This window comes from Cryptotermes secundus, unplaced genomic scaffold (genome assembly GCF_002891405.2).
Source record: "Cryptotermes secundus unplaced genomic scaffold, Csec_1.0 scaffold185, whole genome shotgun sequence".
Classification (NCBI taxonomy): Eukaryota; Metazoa; Arthropoda; class Insecta; order Blattodea; family Kalotermitidae; genus Cryptotermes; species Cryptotermes secundus.
The window spans coordinates 54,409-78,191 of record NW_019723299.1 but is presented as its reverse complement, the minus strand read 5'-3'; the positions used below and the strand labels follow the sequence as shown (position 1 = coordinate 78,191).

At 37.7% G+C, this 23,783-nt stretch overlaps 2 protein-coding genes across 7 annotated transcripts in view; one reads left to right on the top strand and one right to left on the bottom strand.

Moving 5' to 3' along the window:
• The window catches only part of LOC111861680 (GATOR complex protein Iml1), a gene marked incomplete in the record, with an annotated part of 91,661 nt that extends 90,283 nt beyond the window's left edge, over nt 1-1,378 (bottom strand). The window contains 1 exon segment of the mRNA XM_033750413.1: nt 1,254-1,378. Coding sequence (XP_033606304.1) covers nt 1,254-1,329 — 76 coding nt within the window.
• A 129-nt stretch (nt 1,379-1,507) lies between these two features.
• Nucleotides 1,508-20,246, top strand: LOC111861677 (ester hydrolase C11orf54 homolog). Of its 6 annotated transcripts, none has more exons than XM_023846444.2 (8): nt 1,508-1,655; nt 3,080-3,184; nt 5,291-5,389; nt 9,295-9,470; nt 9,621-9,785; nt 11,754-11,850; nt 18,230-18,396; nt 19,521-20,246. In XM_023846444.2, exons 2-8 carry the CDS (start codon nt 3,097-3,099, stop codon nt 19,689-19,691), a joined length of 963 nt encoding a protein of 320 aa, XP_023702212.1. In that variant the 5' UTR covers nt 1,508-1,655; nt 3,080-3,096; the 3' UTR covers nt 19,692-20,246. The 6 variants fall into 6 exon arrangements, with proteins under 6 accessions (XP_023702212.1, XP_023702211.1, XP_023702215.1 ...); XM_023846443.2 differs by having other exon boundaries at nt 3,070-3,184; XM_023846447.2 differs by lacking the exon at nt 1,508-1,655 and adding an exon at nt 1,665-1,755.
• Nucleotides 20,247-23,783: the final 3,537 nt, after the last annotated feature.

Genomic DNA, 23,783 nt, shown 5'->3' with positions numbered 1-23,783 from the left:
TATATAGAGTTATTTTTCAAAAACTTATCGTAGTTGTTCACAACATATGTCATAAGTGAAAGGAAGTATACACAGGAATTGGCAATATTTCAAGCTTTTTAAATAGGTCATGACAAGTGTGGGTTGGTCCCACTCCCATCATTATTCTTATTATTTTCTTTTGCATAAGAAAAACCTTATGACAATCAGGAGTATTACCCCAGTATATTATTACATATTTCACTTAAGAGTGATAATATGCACAGTATACAGATTTTAAGTTATTTATATTATATATATATATTTTTTTTATATTTATTAATTTTATGACGCACCCATAAGCAGGGTCCTACACTTTATTAAAAGTGTAGGATTAATAAAGGGCTAATCCAAGGGGAAGCACAATATATCACTGGGGGTTGCAGTGCGGGGACCAGTTTTTATGGCCCACCCCTTACATACATACACAGACTGCTTCCACATATTTCATGGAAGCCATAATAGCTTAGTTGGTATAGCAACTAGGCTGATAAGCTGGACTGAGGAACCAGGGTTTGACCTCTGACATGGATAAGGCATTCTTTCTTTTCTCCACGAGGACAGAACTGGTTCTGAGAACTCACCCAGTGTACTGTCCAGTGGTATTGGGAATCTTTCTTTCTTTTGGGGGAGGGGGGGAGCAGCAGGATCATGAAGCAAACACTAGCTTCTGTAAACTGCTGTGTTCAGTATAAATGAAGATATATCTCTATTCCCTCATGTGTCTTCACGGTGTGGTGCTTAATTAAGCCCAGAGAAAACTTCAGGCTTTTACTTTACCTTACCGTCCACCTAATAAATGTGATCAATCATGTAGATTCTAAGTGGTTTCGATTATGGTGTATAACACTGAGAATTACTGGGCTTTTGGGTTTTGTCCGTCACCTGTTATTTTAAAAAGCACTACAAAACACGTTTCAGGAACTGGATGTTTCTGTCTTCAGGCGAGCGGGGAGGCATCAACTCTGCTGGGTCTGTCAGAAAGAGCTGATTCAGCTCCCCTGTCTCCCCTTTCACCTGACGACGGAAACAAATCCAGTTCCCGAAATGTTGTGTTCTCTGGTGTTTCTTCGAGTACCGAACGGTGGGCGAAGTCCAAAAACCCAGTAATTATGACCTGTCATTATAATGTGCTTAGGTCCGGAAACGGTTAATTTACAGCAAATGTTATGAGTAACAACCAATAACCTAAAAACTTATGGAATAATGTATATTATGGACCTATGGATACCAACCACTAAAATTTTTATGATGAACTATCAATTTGAACAGCTTCATTTTATTAACTCTGTCACAAGTTATTATACGCATACGATTTGTTATAATCAACGTCTACATTCCTTAACCCCATTACATTTCTGCACTTTCTTCCACTGCCTTCTTGAGAATCTGTTCATAGCGCTGTCTAGCTCATCTCGCTCTATTGCAGTGGAGGGGAAAATACTATCTCCCGAATAGTTTTTTTTTGTACTGAAAGTTGACGTGGATCTCTCTCCATGTGTGTTATAGTGACCGGTAGTGACTGTACCAGAGTGTGTGAATGTTTTGTTGACGCGCGTGTTCCAATTCAGAATTTTAAACCAGGAGAATCAAACTAGACATATATATTCATGGATTAGCGGCATAATCATAATACAGTACGTCACTCGCCGTGTAAATCATGATACATTTTAAACTAATCTTTGATAATAAAGCTAGCGGCACCGGAGAATGTATCTTTAGCTACACCAGACTACAGTAAATATATAATCAATGATTAGCTGCGAAGATAACTGTGTTCTGAGGCGTGACGCCGTGTTGTCTGGCAGAAGGTTGAAGTTTCGGAGGAGCATGCTATCCCAAAACGGCAACCCATCGATGAACATCTCATAAGCCTATGCTGATGGTATTGTTTGTGAAACAATGCCTGATGTGCCCCGATGACCACCTTTTCCCTCAGCAGAATTATAAAATAAGTTTTCTTCCCCCCACAAAAATGTAGTATCCAAGAAAACTGCTTCCATTTACTTAGGTCACACACTTTATGGCACATAATGTGGTCCCAATGTAGAAAGAAAGCTAAGATTTTAAAAGGTGTTTATTTTAAGACCAAATCCTTCATAGTTTGGTGAGCTATGTGGTGTCTGTTGTTACTGTACCATCCTGATATGAAACCAGGAATGCTATAAAAAGTACAGTTAGACTAATTATTTATCTGGAGACAGGAATGGGGTAATGTAAAATTTGAGGTTTTCACGGTGGTCACTATGAAGAATGCCGTCTTCTGGGATGTGGCGCTGTGTAGGTATTTTGTTAACTGATGTTTCAGAGGAACGTATTGCCTTTATCTTCAGGGTATAAGAAATCCGTGAGCAATGAATAAGTATTAGCAGGTGTCTGTAGACTGGGACTACACACATCCCAGAAAACGGCATTTTTCAGGAATGGTAATGTCTACACTGTGGCATTCTGTTCTGCCCTCTGTTTTGTCCATTAGTTCTATATTTCTGCCAGGTGACTCCAGTTGAATAGGATGTGTATAACTATCATTAATATGCAGTACATCATTGATGCTGTTTACTTGTAATTATTCACTGATCCACTTAATTGTGATTAATAGATAATTACAAGTAGACATCACTAGTGTGTTGTGTGTATATGACAGTTAAATACAGCCTATGCAACTAAACACAACATGATGCTACATTATGGAATTAATTTTCCAACTGACATTGTTTTCTGTAATTTTGGAAATATACTGGACTAACCTTATGATTAAATCCAAGTTACAATTCTGAGTAGGCTTTCAAGAAAATAATCTATAACAAGCATTATGTAACTTCCAGTTACTTAAGACATATTTAATGAGTTGTCAGGATCAAGTGTTTTTCCTCTAAAAATGATAAGATAGCAATAAAATGAACTGCAACTTGAATGACAAACATTGTGTAATCTGAAATATTGAAGATACTGCATATAGAAACCTTAGTTTAGAAGTTGTTAGTTCCAGTGATAACATATGAACGATATTTGTGTTTTCCTTTGAAATAATTTTTTATTTATTTCACATAGTTCATTTCAGAACTGTCAAGATATATAATGAAAAATATGGCTGCTACTGTGATAGAAAATCCACCAGTTGCAAGTAAATCTTTGTTTGTTCCTACCCTTGAGGAACTTGTTAAAGGTAAGTCATTTATCTCTGAGCAGGGATACAAAGATTTTCCAAAAGAAACAGTTTCTGGCATCAAGTATATAGCTAGCACATTATGTCAAATGACTAACATCTCACATGTTGTCTTAAGAACTGTGAGACTAAAGTGCAATGTGTTGTATCGTCACACAACCACAGCTTTGTCATAAATCAAGAAATTATGTAGATGCTTTTCACTAAAGTGTGTGAACACAAAGTTGCCTTCTTGCATTTGTTTGATATCTCATAGAAACTCCACTCCATTTCAAATGTAAAATAAACTAGGTATTTAGGACCCATACAGAAATTATCATGTATAAATTTAGTTGTTACAAATTATACAATATAGATTACCAGTTCACTTGCAGATCTAAACGTATTTTTAAATAATCTAGTTCATCTTGAGAAGTTGATTGTTTTCAAGACAGAAAACAACCATTAAATATTGAAGTGAATTGCATGAGCATGTATATATGAAATGTGCCTAAGTGTGAGCTCAGAATCATATGTCTTTCTATCTTGTATCTAAAAATATGATCAAAATATAACAAAACTATGATTTGCCTGTTGTATTGTATGTGTATGAAATTTGGTGTGACATACATTAAGGGGGTTTGAGAATGGGGTGCTGAGGCAAATATTTGAGCCTAAGAGGAAGGAAGTAAGGGGGCTTGGAGAAAATTATATACTTAAGAGCTTCATAATTCATGCTGTGCACAAAATATTATTAGGGTAAGTGAGATCAGGGACGATGATGTGGGTTGGGCAGGTAACAACAGGAGAGCTGGGAAATTTGCACAAAATTTCAGTTTAAAACTAGAGGGAAGAGATCACTATGAAGACCTAGACATGGTTGGGATGACAGTATTATATAGATTTAAAGAAAATTGTCTGGCTGAGGATAGAGGGCAAGACATTTCTTCACTAACTGTGATTATTAACTGCTCAAGAGGGATTCTGCTTGTTGGTGTTATAGAAAAGTCGATTCTAAATTGGCCCGGGATTGCCATTAATCCCTAATGAAAATGAACATAGTATATCCAGCTGATGTGGGTGCCACAACACAGGAGAATTTAAGGGAATGAGATCGCTGGTTAGATAGCAAGGGCTGGATCCGGACATCCAGTAACACAACCTAAACCATCATGTGGCATCCTGGGTGGAGTTGCCAAGTGGGCCAATTGGACTGGATGAAGGGAGACCACCAAGAATAATGAAATTCCATACCTGGCAAAAATCATGTGAAGTGTTGCCTTTGGGAATTCTCTGCCTAAAGAACTGGGGCGCTATTAGAGCTCAGTAGGAACCAGCTGAGACATTTGACAGAAGTACTTACAGGAGACTACTATTTGAATGGATTTTTATTCAAACTGGGACTAGTAAATATTCATTGTTATTTACTGTCCATCCCTTAAATCTAATCCAGTCTAGTTATGAAAAGTGGAAAAACTTTATACATTTTAAACTATGAATTGTAATTTCTAGGGCAAGCTATGCCAATCACAGTGGCTGTGCAGTCTAAGGCATTAACCATCTTTGCCCACACAAACACTGGGGTCATAGATTAAAATCCCGCATGAGGCATGAATGTCCATGTGTGTTTGGCCTGTGTTTGTGTTGTTCTGTGTGTTCGTACCAGCCTTGTGATGGGCTGATCCCCATCCAAGGAGTCCTACCACATGTGTTTAGGATTAAGGAACTGAAAAAAAAAACAGCTAAGCTACAAAGGGCTGTAGAGCCATAGAGAAAAGAGAGAGAATTAGGTATATCTTTTAACCTTTATTCGCAATGCATTGCACTACTTAAACAGCATATTCATGCAGCCTAATTGATCTAGTGTTGCATCTTTTCACTATTAATACCATTTCCCTCAAATTAAAATCCAACCACTAAGTATGTAATACTGGGGAATTTAAAATCCCATATTTCCAAATGAAGAAGATTAATGATCACTCCCCCCTAGCTCCAAATAACTTTGAACTCCCAGCTAAGTATGGTTATATGAAGTGCAGGTTAAGACAGAAGCATAGATTATGCAGCTGAGAAAGATCTACCACATTAATGTCCTGCATTTTGATATGTAGGTTTTCTTTGTTGCAGTGTTGGGTAGTGGTTTAACATCTAATTTTGAAACAGTTTTCGTCGAGATTGTTGACTGTCCTGATCTCACAAAAGAGCCTTTCACTTTAGCATGTAAAGGTGAGAATTGCAGCTCGTTACTACATTATGTGATATGACACAAGCTTAATTTATAAATGAATATCTTGTAAGTATAACACAAAACTTTCAGGTATCATTTCTGATACGTATTAGTTACAGGCAATACATTACTATTACTCATACCTCACATATACATAATTATACAGGGCATCCATAGAGTCTTGAGATAGTGGGAAATGGATTATAATTTTTTGATGTGTTGTTCCCAATATACAGAACATATTATCAATGTAATGTGCCTGAAATTAATGTAAATATATAACAACATAGCAACATTGTTATGAAACACAGCATGCTTTTCACCTGGTTCAATATGATGATCTGTGTTTTTAATATTCACTCCATAAATTTGAGATAGNACAACATAGCAACATTGTTATGAAACACAGCATGCTTTTCACCTGGGTTCAATATGATGATCTGTGTTTTTAATATTCACTCCATAAACTTGAGATTTACTGTAATCCCAGAAAAAATAAATTCATGGAGGTAAGTTCTGGAGACCTTGGAGCCCACTCCACATCATCACATTATCAGGCCCAACCATTAAGAAATTGCTCATATAGCCAGTGATTAATCGCTACAATATAATGGTGTATTCAATATTCTGTACTGACATGGGAGGAACGACTTCAGTCACCTCAAACATTCAGACAACTACTGGGTCCATTATGCACCCGATTATCTGGGACAAGTCAAAGAGCCTTGCCTTCAGAGCTAGAGTCAGAACCTGTTTGATTCATATCCTTGTAATATCTTTTGGCTCTAATCCTGCAGAGCTGAAGGTTTCCATTCTATGCCCAACCAAAGTTGGGCATGGACAATGTATGTAGTAGGAGGATTCCTCCTCCTGTCTGTATATTGTATCTTGCATATAGGTAGGTGCTGTTGCTATGTGCAGAGGCCAGTAAATAGTCCTGTGTGGGAACATCCCACATACTTACACGCTGTTTCGCCGATCTAACAGACAACACTCACTCCTAGGTCAATATCACATTGCTGTCGATGCACATATTTATACAGCACTCGATGTCCAACCCACCTGTGGATCATCACATGCATTAACCAATCACATTGCTGCCAACATTCGTATTTATACAGCACTCGCTGTCCAGCCCACCTTTACATCATAGCGCGCGCTAGCCAATCACAATCACAACTGCAAGTTTCGCTCCACCCATCAAGCATGGTATAAAAGGCAGAGCCCACAGTTTGCAATCTTCAGTGATCACATTCAGTTCAGAGCGATTAGTCAGAGTCATCAGCTCTTCACTGCGACCAGGCAACTGACGTGGTTGCCGCAAATCTCCAGCGACCATGCTCTGCGACCAGGCAACTGATGTAGTTGCCGCAAGTCTCCAGTGACCATGCTCTGCGACCAGGCAACTAACGCAGCTTCCGAAACTCCAGCAACCACACCGTAGGCAGCTGTTTCTACTGGTGCATGCAGCACTACATCACTGGCCAGACAGGCCAGCTGAACGGCCATAAGACTTGGCCTACTATGAAGGAGCAAATTCTGCCAGCGCACTCGCAGTGAAGCAAACTGCCCTTTTGAGGGCCAGCCAACTTTTGACATTCCACATACCATCGCAGCTATTCTGTACATTCAATTTATACAATTTAATATATACAATTGTTACAGTTTTACATAGTTGTCTTTTAGAACATTGACAATCCCACACCTGTTATCAGTCTACATTCTTTCCTACCCAAGGCCACTAGATCTACAGACAGATTATCCAAAGGCCAGTATAGTGGGGTAGCACTCCATTCTGTTAACATCACTAGAACTTAACTTTGCCAATTCTGGATAGCTGTGGCATCAACTGTGCAATAATCTTTGTGAGTAATTTCAATCAGTAACATTTTCTGTGGAGATAAACTTCACTGAAATATGACCTCACTACAAACCATACTACATCATTACTTTCACCATTTAATTTTCCTTTGAAGGAGGAAACCAGTGTGGATTTCCCTGTTACCAATTCTTATGTGGGTGTTTACCTCATTTGTAACATAAAAAGTTGCTTCATGAAAAGGGATGCAGTTAATGCTGGAACCATCATTTCATTCAAAGCATTCATAAACCATTGCCACATTTATGCACAATTTGGATAATTTTTATAAAATCTAAAGCTAATGCGGATTGAATTTAGTGCCTGTAATTGTTTTGTGGGTAGTATTCATCTGTCATTTTCAACATTTCAGATATCTATCTGTATGAGAAAGAAACAAGAGTAAATTTCTTTTTTCTATGTCTACAGACTTTATGGATACTCTTATACTACTCTATGTAGTCATGCAGCAATAATGTACAGTGAATTTTTAAAGCATTGTTGGGTAGGAACTTTCCATGTAAAAGCAAAACTTTTCATTCTTTAATCTGTTAAATGCTGTGAACATGGTACTTTCACTACATTTCATTTTTAATTATGAATATTATTTATTAATTTTAGGCTTTGATAAATGTTAAGAATATTCATCCTTTTCAAGACATTTCTGAATTGTATCCCAGAATTCAGGGATTCATTGCAATTTAAAGGGGACGTGGAAAATGTATTCTGTTTTGGCTGTAAGACAGCATCCATATCATATCAGTTTGTCACACTGTTTGTGTCTATGTAACAGAATTCCTTCCTTGCTGACACTGAGAGAAAGTCAGGACAAATGATTTTTAATGCTATACAGATTATTACTATTTTTATTTCTAGGCACATTTGCATCTTTCCAGGCTGTTTTAGAGTCACATCTATCCATCTGTATGCACGAAACACCTCAAGAACAGCTGAACAGCTTTCCATGAAATTTATACTAAGACAAAGTAAAAGTTTCTGACCTATTCAAATTTGGGTTAAAATCGAGCACTGCTAACAAATACTGTACATGAAAATCTATATGTGTTTCTGTACATGTCTTAAGTTTAACAGTGAGCAGGTTGGCCCAAGTGGCAATGCTTCTGATTTTTATTCTGCTTTGAATATCTGCTAGGGCACTGGCTGTCCTGACTGAAGTTTTTCATGGTCTTCCTCAGTCTCCATAAAAACTAGCCCATGACTGCTTCTTTCCTCAGCCTTTCCACTTTATTCACTATCAACTAATTACTAGTTGCTGTATAGGCTGAGTTACAGATAGAATCATTATATTAACTACTAATACAGTGAGCTTTACTGAAGTATAAAATGTTCATCTCAGCAATAAATATTAGGAACAAAAGCTGTAGATCAAAATGAAACACAAATTTTACACCAAATACACTTTTTCCACAAGTCTAACAGTTTTTTAGATAGTCAAACAGAATTTAGCAAATTCACCAAATTTATTATCATGTGCACATTTCCTAATTTGTTTTAGTTATACACAGGCTTTCCATACAAGTATTCACATCTTTGTCAAAAATAGAGGAAAGCTGGTGCTTTTCTTCATTTGGTATTCACTGGAATGCATACTATTTAGTTTTATTTGTAAGTCAAAAGTAGCGCATCAGGACGGTATATGTGTCAACCTTGATGCTAAAACTGAGCCTAACAGTAGTGTCAAACTTGTTTTTATAAGAAAAGAGCGCTATGTACAGCTGTTCCCTTATGCACAAAGGCTTCTATGGTAATCCACATATCAGGAAACAGATCATTATTGTAGTTATCTATTTTATTTTAATGGCACACTTAATAGCTTGGAGAATGCAGTACAAAATGGCAGAATGAACTGGAATACTCATAAGTGTAGATGGAAATGGGTGTGGCCTAACTTCAGCTACTGTTCCAACATTTATCAGGAGGTACTGAGGAAAACCATAAAACCCTTCAGTCAGGAGACCTAGTCTGTAGGCCTATCATCATCATCATCTTCTTCTTCATCTTCCTCTTCATTGCTGTTACAAATAGGTTTGGGAGGTAAACCAAGGTTGGTGGAAATTGGTGGACCACCCTACTTGCTTCCCCTGGTTCGGAGGGAAAAACTCTATAACATGTCATACATTGGGAAGCTTACAGATGTTGAACCAAGCTTCCTAATAGGAGCAGGTGCTGGACCATGGCCATATGCTGGAGTAAACTGTGAGGTAATTCTGAAAATGTAGTACTGTCTGGAATTGCATTATATGAAGAGAAGTATTCTGTATTGTGTTCCATTTTAGATAGAATACAAATTCAGGTAACAGTTTTGTTGACTAAGACAATATTTTCTTGTCCCTTCTCCATTTTCTTATTAGATGATAATCAATCTTGAAGTAAATGGAGGAAAAGTTAATAATCATACAAGAATATCAAAAGTGGACACCAAAGATGGCAGCTGTATATTGGAACGTCTTCCTGATACTGAAACACGTTGTGCCTTGCTTGCTAATATCTTCTGTAGTGAAGGAAAACCGGGAAAAGTAAGTAGTATTTTACTTTTTTGTGTCTTAAAAACTTTGCAGTTTGATATTAATTAGTACTGAATGTTTCTTTCATTCCATGTTAAATGGATGGTAGCTGTAAGTACTGTGACATGATGATGGAATAGTTCAACAAGAGAAGTCATCCACTGCTATGTAATGACTCAGTAAATATGTACTGTGGAAACAGATATACATGCAGCGATAGAGTAACTGCTGGAGAAGGTGTCTTATTCAAGTATACATATATGGTCCATGATGAGGTCATGTAATGAGAACAACTGGACAGGCCAAATAGTTAATCAGTGATGGCTGGTGATGCCATGATAACTGTTTGAAAGTCAAGAGAGTACACTGTTGGGAGCTGCTGCTAAGTGACAACAAGTAAAGATATAGCAGACTGAGAAAACCTAGTGTTTTCAGTGATTTGTGGTTGTTAAGTGTGTAAATTAGTGATAGCATTATAATTATTTGTAGCTGCGAGTTATAAGTGTTCCATAAATCCAGTTACCAATCTGAACCCTTTGTCTAGTGACTAACACCTGACAGTATGTTGAATTAGCAGCCCCTGACAGCTGACATGAAATAATCCTTTGTCTAAGGAACCTTGGTGGGCTCTAATAGCTTCTCACCATAACAATCCAGCATGTTACAAAACGTTATACCTGGCTTCAGGCCTTAACAGATCCTTCGAAGCCACCTGAGCAATGGAAAATAGACATATGATCTGGAACTTGGAGTGGAAGGTGTCTCAGTAGGTCAGGTTCACTGATAATAGCAGCAAGAGAACTAGAAAAATATAAATTAGAATTAGTGGGAGTACAGGTAAGATGGGACAAGGATGGCCCTGAATCAGCAAATGATTATATATTTTCCTATGAGAGTCATCAGGTAGGGACAAGATTTCTTGTGCACAAGTGGACCATATCTTCAGTTAAGAGGGTAGAGTTTCTTAGTAACTGAATATCACGTATAATACTGGCTTTCTGGTACGATGCTGTTCTGAATGATGATACACCAACTGCAGATAAAAGTGGTGATGCAGACAACAGCATTTTTGAGGAACTGCTCTTCAGTACTTCCTTCCTGACAGAATTGTAAACTTTTTTGAAATGTGTAAGTAGTTGATGTGCTCTTTCATTTTACTTACAGATCTAAGTATGCTAATTAAAATGTGCTTAAATGAAGCCTATAATGAAATCCACATAGGAAAGCCTTATATGTTTCTTATTTAGCATGGTTCAAAACAAGGAGATGCTTTAATACCTTTGCTTGTTAACTTTGCATTAGAAGATGACAGTAGAAGCGAAGGGCTGAAATTTGAATTCAACACATCAGCATCTGGTCTGTGCTGTTGATGTGATTGGGTAAAACATAATTATCATGAGAACACAGAAGTCGATAATAGATACTAATGATAAGGTTTGTCTAGAAGTGAACATAGAGAAAGTTAAGTGTGTGTTCATACCAGAAAGCAGGCAGAATTATAACATAACTTCCTTAAATGAAGAAATCAAGAGACTGAATTCAGTTCAGAATATTTTTTCATTATCAAAAACTGTTAATATTATTATGTACAAAACTATATACTTGCATGTTATTTTTGTGCTTATCTTACATTAACTCGCAATATAGCCTCAGGATGTACTGAATAGAAGATACTGCTTCCAACAGCCCCTCTATTGTTGTGTGACTTGTAAGTTATCGAGCCGTTGCCTAGCAGCAGACGACTTTTCAGTCATCTTGTCACAATATTTTTCTTAGGTGACATTGATACTATTGATGATTCTGGAGTAGGACTGGCCATTCTCAAGATATATTACAGGAACAGCTACTATGAACATCACTACTACTGCTACCAGACTGATATTGAAGTCAACCTGGTTCAATCCTTTGACCCATAGAATGCACTTCATCCTTTATAAATACTTATTAGACCTGCTGTAATGTTCCACTGTATTCTTTCAGGTTCTCCGAATTAGCTGTAAGAAAAGAATTGGAAAGGACGACTTTATTGCCAGTATCAGAAAATCTCTTCAAGTCCAATATAAGGAGAAGGCTGTTGGTAAGAATTTCACTACATCAGTCCTGCAAATTTATTAACTCTCTGCTATGCCGAATCCAGTAGAACATTTTAATTTGCAAGGGCAGTCCTGAAGGTGCAACTTTTTATGTTTTTAAACTGTTGGTGTGCCACATTGTTACATTTTTAATAAATGTTACTTCTACAACATGTTTTGGCGTTATGCTGTCATCATCAGGTAGATACTTTTACATAATTGCATAATTTTACATAATTTTAATTTGCAAGGGCAGTCCTGAAGGTGCAACTTTTTATGTTTTTAAACTGTTGGTGTGCCACATTGTTACATTTTTAATAAATGTTACTTCTACAACATGTTTTGGCGTTATGCTGTCATCATCAGGTAGATACTTTTACATAATTGCATAATTTTACATAATTTTAATTTGCAAGGGCAGTCCTGAAGGTGCAACTTTTTATGTTTTTAAACTGTTGGTGTGCCACATTGTTACATTTTTAATAAATGTTACTTCTACAACACGTTTTGGCGTTATGCTGTCATCATCAGGTAGATACTTTTACATAATTGCTGCACTGTATTGTTTTTCCTAGTTCGTTGTTCTAAAACTTCATTACAGCTAGTTCCAGTTATGGTTGAATTTAGGCCATGCCGTAGCTCGAGCGGTTAGTCGCTGGCTTCCCATCGCGGCAGCCCATGTTCGATCCCGGGTCTGGTCAAGTGGGATTTGTGGTGGACAAAGTGGTGCTGGGGCAGGTTTTCTCCAAGTACTTCGGTTTCCCCTGCCAATCTTCATTCCACCAATTACTCCACAATCACCCTCACCTATCATCTGGGGCTGGTACAGTAGGTCAGAAGTGGCCGCATACAAGGGACTTGGTCCCACCCAACTAGCAAAAAAAAAATAATATGGTTGAATTTTGTTAAAACTGGTCAAAACTTGTTCTTTCAATTCATACTCCACATTTCCATTATTCCATGACTTCTGGAATTCTGTGGGTGATAACCATCAATAGAAATCACACAACACCATATCATACAGAATACAGATCTCAAACAACACAACCACTGTGCATTATAAGAATACTCCACAAACCGCTCAAGAAACCACAGAATGCCACAACTATGGAGGATTGATTGAAGAAGAAATAAGTTTTAACTCATTTTAACAAAATTCTTAGTATTATTCCTACGTTCATGTGTATTGTGCTTTGTGTTGTGTCTTACTCCTGTGACTGCGTGTGTTATACTCCGACAGAAGAAGATAGGTGTGACTCGCGTACTGAAATACGACATAAGGATGACAAATCCTGAACAGTTTTAACATTTTTAATATTTAAAATTTAGCAATATATATGACGAATATATATTTTAGTTATTTTAGTATAAAGACAACAGGGCATGCAATGCAGTAGTTCGACGTACATCGAAAAGCACCTGAAGATAGCACTTTAGTGCTGAAACATGTAGTGCAAGAGAGAAGAGTAAGGTGAATAAATGTATGCACTGTAAGACGGTCAGAATAAATCATGGACTTCCAATTTAATGTAGTGAGTTGTAGCACTCACTGGCACCCTAATGGAATCTGCTCACTTGGTACTCCCAGTGAATATAAGATAAGATACAAATACTGTCAGAACTGGTAGAGCCAGATAAGTGGTGCTATAGCCAGAAGTTTCCATTACTGTAAAACACTGCCAGTTTTATCACAATTGAGATAAACATGTTTCATTATCTTAAGTATGTTCAGTGTACCAGCATTTAAGGAAATGCTTTCATTTCCTTCTTCAGGTTATTGGTTGTCATCTCGCTCACAGATATTTTCACTTCATTCAAATACTGAACTTTTGTGATAACCACTAACTCCTTGAAACAGTGTTCTTCCCAAGAAGCCAATAGCCATTCGACTAGTCATTTGAATGGTTTCTTCACGCCTTTTTTTCTGACAAAAATTTTGTATTCAGTTTTCANCAGGTTATTGGTTGTCATCTCGCTCACAGATATTTTCACTTCATTCGAATACTGAACTTTTGTGATAACCACTAACTCCTTCAAACGGTGTTCTTCCCAAGAAGCCAATAGCCCTTCGACTAGTCATTTGAATGGTTTCTTCACGCCTTTTTTCTGACAAAAATTTTGTATTCAGTTTTCGTCTTCTATTCTGCATTGCATGTTCTTACTATTCTTCCTTGATTTGCTCACTCTAGTAACATTTGGTGCACAGTATAAATTACGGAACTCCTTACTATCTTCTATTCTTCATAATTCTGTCATTTCTTCTCCCCTAGGACCAAACATTCTCCTCAAGAACTTGTTCTCAAAGACCCTATGTCTGTGTACTTTCCTCAAGGTGAGAGACCCATACAAAACTGGGGAAATTGTAGTTTTTAATAGTTTAATCTGTATGTTTTCAGGAGATGCAAAGACAAAAGGTCTTTAATGTATGGTACCAAGCACTCTGTGAATTCAATTTCCTCTTGATTTCTATACAGATATAGTTCTCATTTGTTACTGTGGCCCTCAGATATTTAAATGTTATTAGAGCCTGAAGAGAATTATTGACCACATATTATTCCCAACAGACTGTTTCATATTCCACCCTTTTGTGTCATACTCATATGTTCACCCTGTGACCTTCAGACCATCCACTTCATGGAAGGTGAACTGTCTGTCCTGGCCAATCACTGGTACTTTTGAAACTCCTATCTGTCTATCCAGACTGCACATATCTAGTGACTAGACATGGGATTTGGATTGGTAACTGGATTTACTGAACTCTTATAAATTCTAACTACAATTAATTATAGGGCTATGGCAAATTCACGCACTCTGCAATTTACTACAGCATGCATCACGCCATCTCAGTCATCTGTGTCTTCACCAGTCATTGCTTGGTAATGGCTCCTAACACTGTAGATTCGTCAGCTTCCATGTTCATGTCCTTACCAGCTACCATCTCATGGCCGCAACTCCTGTCCATTGACTCCTAGCTTAATCTGGCTACCAGTCACTATTGCAGGCTAGTGCTCACTTCTGACTTAAAACTAACTGAACAGTCGGTCAGTCTGTTCAATTGTCGCTGGCCTTCACCAGTACAGCCATTCCTGGCTTCAGTCTCCTCGAGATATGAAACCAAGATTTTTATTCTCTTCTAGATATGTACATATTTTGAAATGGGACCTCCTCTTCAACGAAGGCAGGGGTGAATCTTTCCATGTAGGTGCTATGTTTATTGCACCGTAGTTTCAGCATGGGTATGTCCATGCTGTCATGGCGTCCAGGTCACTATGGACTCTGTGCAACCTTTGTCACTGCATTACACTAAGTAATATATATATATGCAAGATATACATGGGTTTCCTGTCAATGCAGGCTTGTGCAGCAGGTTATGCCTTACCTTATATAACTGCTCTGAAACTGCAGTTAGTCAGCTGAATGGTCATAAGCCTGACAACCACCAAGTTTAAGCCGCTTATACTTCCTGTGCCTGGCTTCTCCTTATCCAATACCATATACATATGGTTTCACATATTTTAGGATTACTTCTGCCTGTGTCCTGCACATTAAGTTATATAGTCTTACATACAAGGATTTTGGAAGCCACGTGCAATTTGAAGACTGATGTGCAACTGTTAAGATTTCCAGTAGCGCGGAGTACTCTGTTCTGCAGGTGCTGCAATTTCAAGACATGAGTGTCCACCACAAACTCCCAGGTGGGACAGGCATAAGTTACAGCTGACCTAATCAGAGCTTTGTAAAGTGTAAGTTTAATATATGTACTTAAACGCCCACTTTTGAATAGAGAGTAGGTCCTTATGTATGTGTGCAAGGCCTTGGTTGTTGTCCTTTCAATATGGTTGTCTCCATGTCATCCTCCTGTCAAAGGTGACACCCAGATACATTACATTATTTACAAAGGGAATGTCTCATCCATTTAGTTGCAGTACGTCATCTGGGACTCCAAGTCTTCTGAAGAAATAGATCGCCTGAGTTTTCCCTTCATTGATCTTTATGTTCCAGTACTATGACTTCACTGCAGTGAGACCACATTGCAGTTTTTAGAGACTGGACAACGTTCATTTTTTTCTGTCATGTAAATACAAGCATCATCCACAAACAGAGCAAAATAGATTCCAGGTGCCGCGCGACATCATTTATGTGCAGACTGTACAATACTGGGGCAAATACAGAACCTTGATATATCCCTCCTGTTATTTTTCTTGGCTTTCCACCAAGACTTTAAATTTCCTGTCAATGAGAAAAGAAGCAATCAGCTTAATAAAACTTGCCAAAAATTCTAATTCTGAGAAGTTATATAGCAGGTCAGAGTGCCATGTTGAGTCGAAGGCTTTCTCAGTATCTAAAGAAGACAGCAGCAGTTGACACATTATTGTTGAAATTTAGGGTGACGTGATCTGCCAGCCTCATGCATTGAAGTGTTGTGTTGTGATCTGTTTGAAAGTCAAACTGACTTGCATATTTCCCTGACCTGAGATTTGATTGGTCTTTTGATGCATATTTTTTCCCAAAGACTATTGCTGTTTGTGTTGTGATGGTTGCTGTGGATGATGCTGATCTGAGCCTCAAAGAGTGGCGGCAAATGATTGATCAGGTGTTTTGTATTTTGAGAAGCAAATCCTTCCTGCTGACCCTGGTATTGTCGCCAACATGTTCCTTCTGTGCTGTACTCCTGTTTTGCATGATTTAAGCCTTTGTAATTCGCTGGGTGCAGCCATTCCATCTTGCAGGTCACAATTGCAGCAGGTTGGGACACTCTGATTTCTGTTTCTCTGGGCACTTGTGATGGTGATGACCACCCCCAAACCACAGGCAGCAAGGGGGCTGCCTGCAGTGCACTCAGATGAAACCATAACGCTGAAAATTATAGCACTTTGAAAGCCGATTTTTGGATCCATAAGCATCGACCTTTATAATTATGTTACAGAGTGTTGTCAATTTGAAGATTTCTGGAGCTTATTGATTCCTTGGTAGCATAACTATGAAGAAGGGGATGGAGGTATATGCAAATCCTCCTTCTGGAATGGGACGTTTGGCAGTCATCTGTTTTACACTGGTGATGTCATAGTCTATCTCCTGGAAGGACACATGGGTGTCCTCTGCAGAAATATTGTCAAGCAAATACCTGATAACAGCTTTAATAGGTTTATCCACCTATGTGTAAAATGTAAAGAAGTGGAGCTTTTTCTGTGAGGAATTTTTGTATGGCATTGTAGTCCACCATACATTTAGTTGTGATTCAGGCTCTGATTGCAGTGTTCTGGAAGAACAACTGGTTCCAGCAGTTCCTGTCTGTTGCAGTGGTCCCATGATTTGGTTGCTGTGGAAGCATGTTTACAAAGCCATTCCCTAGCAACAGCTGTCTCTGGCTCTGCAGTTCTGGCTTTTAATGGACATGGTACAATGTTGCTGGGTTGTTTTTCAAGGTTTTACAGCTTGTGAAGACACTTTCTTCTAATGTCTTCAGTTATAACATCATCTATATGACCAATCTCTCTTTCATATTCCATGCTCTTCCGAGCATTTGATGGGAACCTTGGCAGTGTCACCTCACAAACTATCTAAGCAACATGCAGTCTCCATGGATGCAGGCCTGACCATTCAACCATTACTGAGATACTATGCCATGTGTACCACCTGCATTCCTCCATTAAGAAGCAAAATTGATTCTCTTGCTGGCCAAACTGGCCTACCCAGCACCAGAGCTGCTGATACAGCCGCAAAGAAAGCGATTTTGCATGGATATTAGCTGAACGACATCTAGACAATGTTCATGCCGCTTTTTTTCACACTCTGATATCATGCAGAACTGGTAGTGTTTCTTCTGTTCCATCTGGAGGAAAGTGGTCACACTTATGTCACACACCTGACATATGTTGCATGAACAGATGACACCCGTTTGTTCAAACTGTGGTTTGCCTCTTTTTCACAATTCCAACTGTCCTCCTAAAAGCAATGTTGTGTCTCTAAAAAGAGCTGTTCCTTCATCCAATTCCCACCTATGACAAGAAATTGACTGTGTCCTTTAAAATGGTAATTTTCTCATTGGCCTGGATCAGATTCCTCTTCCATACCCTGTCAGATGGGTCTCAGTAACCACATTCCTTGCAACCTGCCTAAATAACCAAGGGAATTCCTCAACTTACACACTTGAGCTCTGAAGATGGAGCCAGCATGTTCCTATGAAATCTCATTACTGCCAGCAAGACTGCATGGTGTTACGATCCAAAATACAACAGTATGAATTCCATAATATTGTGCATATTAACTATAATTTAAGACAATGTACAATGTGCAACATATATGTACGGTAGTGAATGTTATTAGAAACCATTAAAGAATCAGCAGTGCCAACTGTTGCATTTAATAAATGATCCTTCTCAGGTTTGGGAGGAACATTCCTTCTGAAAGAGGGGAAAGCCAAGCAACACATAATGCCAGAATTTTCAACAGAGCCCATTAATACTGATGAAGAAGTGGAAAAGTGGCTACATTTTTACAACATGTCTGCGCCTCTAATTGCTGTTGGAACATTAGTATCAGCTGACCCTGTAAGTTGATATAAAAATTACCAGTTTTAGCACTTGGTGATTTTGTTGCAGTTGCCATTTTCAGTCACGTAAACGGCCATGATTTCCATTTTATTTACTAGTGATAAGCACACAGTTCAGATTAATCATAATGTATTGTCTAGGCCCATGTGGATGCTGATTTGACTCACTTGCTAGCTCAAGGTTATAAGCAGGTTGGGACAGGATGCTTATGTCTCTGCACAAAGAAATACAAATCCTTTCTGATATCATGCTCCCATACAAAATAATTATCCAAGACAGTGCTGTCACTGATTCAGCTCTGTGCTTTTTCATTCATACATTTTGTCAGTAACAAACATGGTCTCATGCAGGAACATTACAGAAGACCAAGATATTTTTTCTGAGTTATGTAGGGTTTGATGGATCTTCTGATATGGAAACTCAGGACAGTGACTTAGCAACCATCACAGCAGTCCACAATTTACTAATATAAAATTTTACCTCCTTTAGTTTAAGTTATTTAATGTCAGGAGCAGTGTATCTTTAGGGACTGTTGGAGCTAAAGCACACTGTATTTTTAGAAACTGAGAAATGTATATTGTATTTGGCGTTGGAATGACAGTTACAGCTGGTAATAACAGTCACCATACTGCCTACTGAGGACTGGTAACTTACTCCTCTTAGCATTCTGTACCTGGCGTGAGAGAATGGGATGGAGTAACACTTTCATATAATGAAAAATAATTTTTAGACTTGTGTACAGTATTCTCTAAGGGACCATTCCAGGCTAGCTCGTCTACCATAATCAACTGTAGCCTCTGAGAGCACATTTCACCAGGAGCTGCTGGCTCCCATGAAGTAACCTCACTTAAGATTCAAAAACTGATGTTCTTATGCCTCAAGTAAAATATCTGTATACCAGCTCCAATGTTTGTAGATGGATGGACACATATCTGAGATAAAAGCATGTTGTCAAAAATGTAGAAGGGTGAGAGTAGGGGTAGCAAAGGGTAAAAAACAGTAAGAGTTGCACTAGGGTAAGAAAATCAGCTGACTCCTTCAGCTTCAAAAATCTTAATTCTGAGATTTTTTGTTGGCAATAAAAGTTTTATTTCTTCATAATCTCGTGTTTATTCTTGCAGGGTTTAGACCTGAGGCTTCAGCACTTCCACAGTTTCGGTCATGCTGAAGGTGGACATTACCATATTGATACTGAGCCTGATAATGTTGAATATCTGGGATACTTTGCCGTGGGTGAATACATATACCGTATAGACCAGCCTACAGACACACATCACGTTGGAAGAGATTAAATATATCTTCACTATCTATAGACAATTCTATAGATATTACTGGGAGAAAAGGTATTGTATACTTCTGAAAATGTTGTTTAAAACTACAATATAAACATTTGGTGGTGAAACATGGGCATGTTCATGGGATAAAGTATGTCTTGATTCTATTTCAGAATTTGTTTGTATGAAGACAAATAAGTCTATTAAAACAAGAACTAGTTTTCTTCATATAATACTCATACTGGGATGTTCTGTGATGACATGTAATTGTACCATGCTGTCAATAACTGATCTAGCATGATGTGCTCACCAAGAGTGCACATACTTTTCAAATTCAGTTACCCATGGTAAAGTAAATTCACTTTTTGTCATCAGACGACATCCCTGTACATCCATATTTGGATAATGGAGAAGTGGAAATATATGATGTATAGTTTATAATACATATTTTTATATATTTTTATATGTATTGTTTACAACTGTATGATGATCATATCAGTGACAAATGGTTAACCAAGTAATACTTATCATAAACAGAGCAACTTGACCAAAATAAAAGTTTCTGTTCTATTACTCTGAGTTGAATTCAATTTTTGGCAACCAAAGTTGCAAAAATGTACCTGTTAGTTTTACCATGGCAGTCTATCTGCATGTAACAAACTTGAGAACTGCTTAATGGATTTTCATGAAAGTTTATATTAGGGAATTTTACTAAAATATATGAACACAACCTAATTTTGGCTAAAATCTATCAGAAATAGCAGACCATTTAAATGAAGGCATACATGTATTCTTGCATGCAACGTGAGCCTAGCTCGTTAAATATTTATCAGAATGATGTTCCAAGCAAAATGTGTAGAGAATAATTACACACATATTATGACCAGTAGTTTTCCACACGTCATACAGATTTCAAAAGGGGACAGAATACTGTCATGCAGTGCATACATTTGCTAATTCTAATGCTTTCCTTCAAATTCCTTCATCTGTGCACAGAACATGGAAGAAAAAAATACAAATAAACAACTACACAAATTAGTGGTCTGTTTCCAATGGTACTGATCTGCTCGAACTAATAGACAGACAAAACCTCAAAGTTTTGCATAATAACTATATACAATAGTTCATGACGTATGAAAATGTGCTTTATAGGTGTGAAATGTCACCTGGCATCAGTGATTTACATTCTCTTCTATCTGCCAATGAATCAGCCTGTTACAGCTTTGGTACATTTACATCCTCCTTGTGGGTGATATATATACAGAAAAGATTTCAATAATCCTTCTGGCATAAAAATGCATCTGATGAGAGAGTACCTGGCTGGCTCAAATAGATCTGCCCATTATGCATTAAACCACAATGTGTTACTCCAGAATTGTTGAGTGACCTTTCCTTGGCCTTGTTATCCAAGAAAGAAGACTGTCAGTTAGTTCATTGGGTAATTTTGTGTGATATATACAAATCCTTGTTTCCTTTTTGCAGCTTTATGTGACCTATAAACTTCAGCAGTACACTTTCAAATTCCAGAAAATTACCTGCCAGAAAATAAGTCTTCTCTAGTATCACCATTTTTTCATCCTGTCCAAATGAGTACATCCTTTGACATATCTTAAAAACTTATACTGTCAGAAGATTGTATCCTTCTTATGTTAAAACCAAAATTTCACTTCCATAAAGTAAAGTAGGAATTGCCACTATTTTATAATACCTAATCCCCCACTCCACATGAGATATCCCCCAATCAAGAAAGGAGGACTCTGTAGCCCAGAATTATGCTCAGAAATTGTATGCTGGCCAGCAGATAAAAGAAGAGTAGAGCAAAGAGTGACTCGCAATTGACAGAAGGGACTTTCTAACTGCAGTGATTCCCAACCTTCTTCAAGCCACAGAACACCCAGAGATAGGTGTACTTGGTCGTGGCATACTAAAGATAATTTTTTAGGCAGTCAGTCACAGTTGAGTTCCACATCCAAAAGCATGGGACAAGAGTGTGTGTCAAAACATGACAAGCTTGGAAAAAGTCAGAAAGTGACCTAAACCATGTGATCTCAATTATGAATGACCCCAAATAAATAAATGTACACTACCATTTAAAACTCTTGTCAGGTCAGTGAGACATGTGCTTGACAAACACATGTAGTTCACTCTCCACATATGTATTTAAGTTATAAAATGCACTCTCACACAAATATTACATTGCAAAAGGTAGTAAAACATCCAAAGCCTTATTAGCAATCACTGGATACTCATTTCTTATGTAAATCCAAAATTAATCCAAAGGAAGGTTACTTTTTTAACATTGTGCCTGCAGATACTTAAACCAATTGGTCTTCTTCCGTGGAAGTAAGACCTGCTGCGTTATTGGTACTCCTTTCACAGCAAGGCACTGTATGGTGACATTACCCATTTTATTGATAGTTGAGATAGATGGAAAGTAATTACCAAAGCTGTTTGAAAATCTGGTAAATGTTTTCCAGCCAGTTTTTGCAAATGTTTGTCCTCTTTAGGTTTTAGCTGACTTGCATCTTCTAACAAGGGGGTACTCAACAAATCCCTATTTTCTGACAGTGATCTCCATGCAGACAATTACCTTGAGAACACACTCATTTTGTCACTTGCTGAGATTAAATTCTCTTTTTCACCTTGAATGCTGGAATTTCAGGAGGATGTCTGCTAGATATGCTAATTATGCACACCACATTGTGTCACTGAACACTGCTGAGAATTCAGGATTCTCTCCCTTTACAATAACTGCATTTCTTCCTGCAGCTCCAGGACTCAATTCAAAATTTTGCATCAGGACAACCATCATATTGCGGTATGAAGTAACAACATATTGTGGTCTGCACCCATTTCACTGCACAACTTCTTGAATAATCTGTTTTTCACTGGTCATGATTTGATATAGTTTATCCTGCTAATGATTCTAGTAAGAACAATTTCCTGATGTAAAAAGCAATGAATAGTTATTAAAAAAGGATTATCTTTTTTGAGAAGGCTAATAATCCTCTGAATTGCCTGGTCATCACCACTGCAGCATTCCAGTATACATTACTGCCTTGAAAATAAGAACTGACTGTGTAAAAAATATCACTGACATTTGTTGTTTCCATTTCCAAGCAAAAAAAGAAAGTAGCTGAATGATCTGAGTCTCAGCCACAGATCTTGCAAAGGAAATTAGCTGGGATATTCCTCACATATACAGTTCCATCTAATTGCAAACTGAATTTTTCACCAGTGTGCAACCTTTCATTATGTGTAATGTCTTCAGACATTTTCATGATTCTTCTATCGACCATGTTCTTTGATAAGGGTTCCTTCATAATTTCTTCCATAACTGCAGGACCAAATATCACCTTGAAAATTTTTTTACAAACTGGTAAGTTCAATTCTTCAGTAAAGCATGGTTTACAATTTTGTGCTCTTACTTCTGCAACTTTGAAGGAAGCAATCAAAGACTTTTCAGTGTTGTTCACTGTACCATTCTATCCAACATTTTCTCTTCTGAAGACAATATACCATTCCATGCCAAATAATATGGGAACAGACTCTCTGGAATTCAGACTCCTGATACAGTGTTTTGTAGAGAAATGCATACCTGCTGTCCCTCACTTGGTACTTGGCCATCCTTAAACGATACTCAATAAATGTCATTACCTAGAGTGAATTCCCACCCCATACATATAAAAGTATCTCACATACATATAACTTCTTCATTCTGTTTCTGTCTCAACACAACCACCAGAATCTCATTCACATTTCACTGTGTATAATGTGTGTTTATTGGTAAACTCATTATATGCAGTGAAATGTGAATGAGATCCTGGTAGCAGTTGTGTCGAGATGGAAACACAATGAAGAAGTTATGTAGGATAACACAACAGGCTGCATTCCTTGATGTTCACATACATAATTAATTATGAAAGTATAAACATTTCAATGCAAACATCATGGGGACATATAAAAAAAAATTCTACCACAGGACACCATTGGGTGCACTATTTAAATGTCCATGTTGAAGAGTTAAATAATCTCGCCCATGTATCGAACATGTACGCCTTAATAACAGAAGGGTCTACAGGAAGCAAGCCATAGCAGGTTCATAAGCTA

Bases quoted from the DNA above. Each gene is read 5' to 3' on its own strand.
- LOC111861677 (XM_023846442.1), top strand. The intron at 3,185-5,290 runs GTAAGTCATTTA...TCTTTGTTGCAG, and splicing joins CCTTGAGGAACTTGTTAAAG to TGTTGGGTAGTGGTTTAACA. The intron at 18,397-19,520 runs GTAAGTTGATAT...TTATTCTTGCAG, and splicing joins CATTAGTATCAGCTGACCCT to GGTTTAGACCTGAGGCTTCA.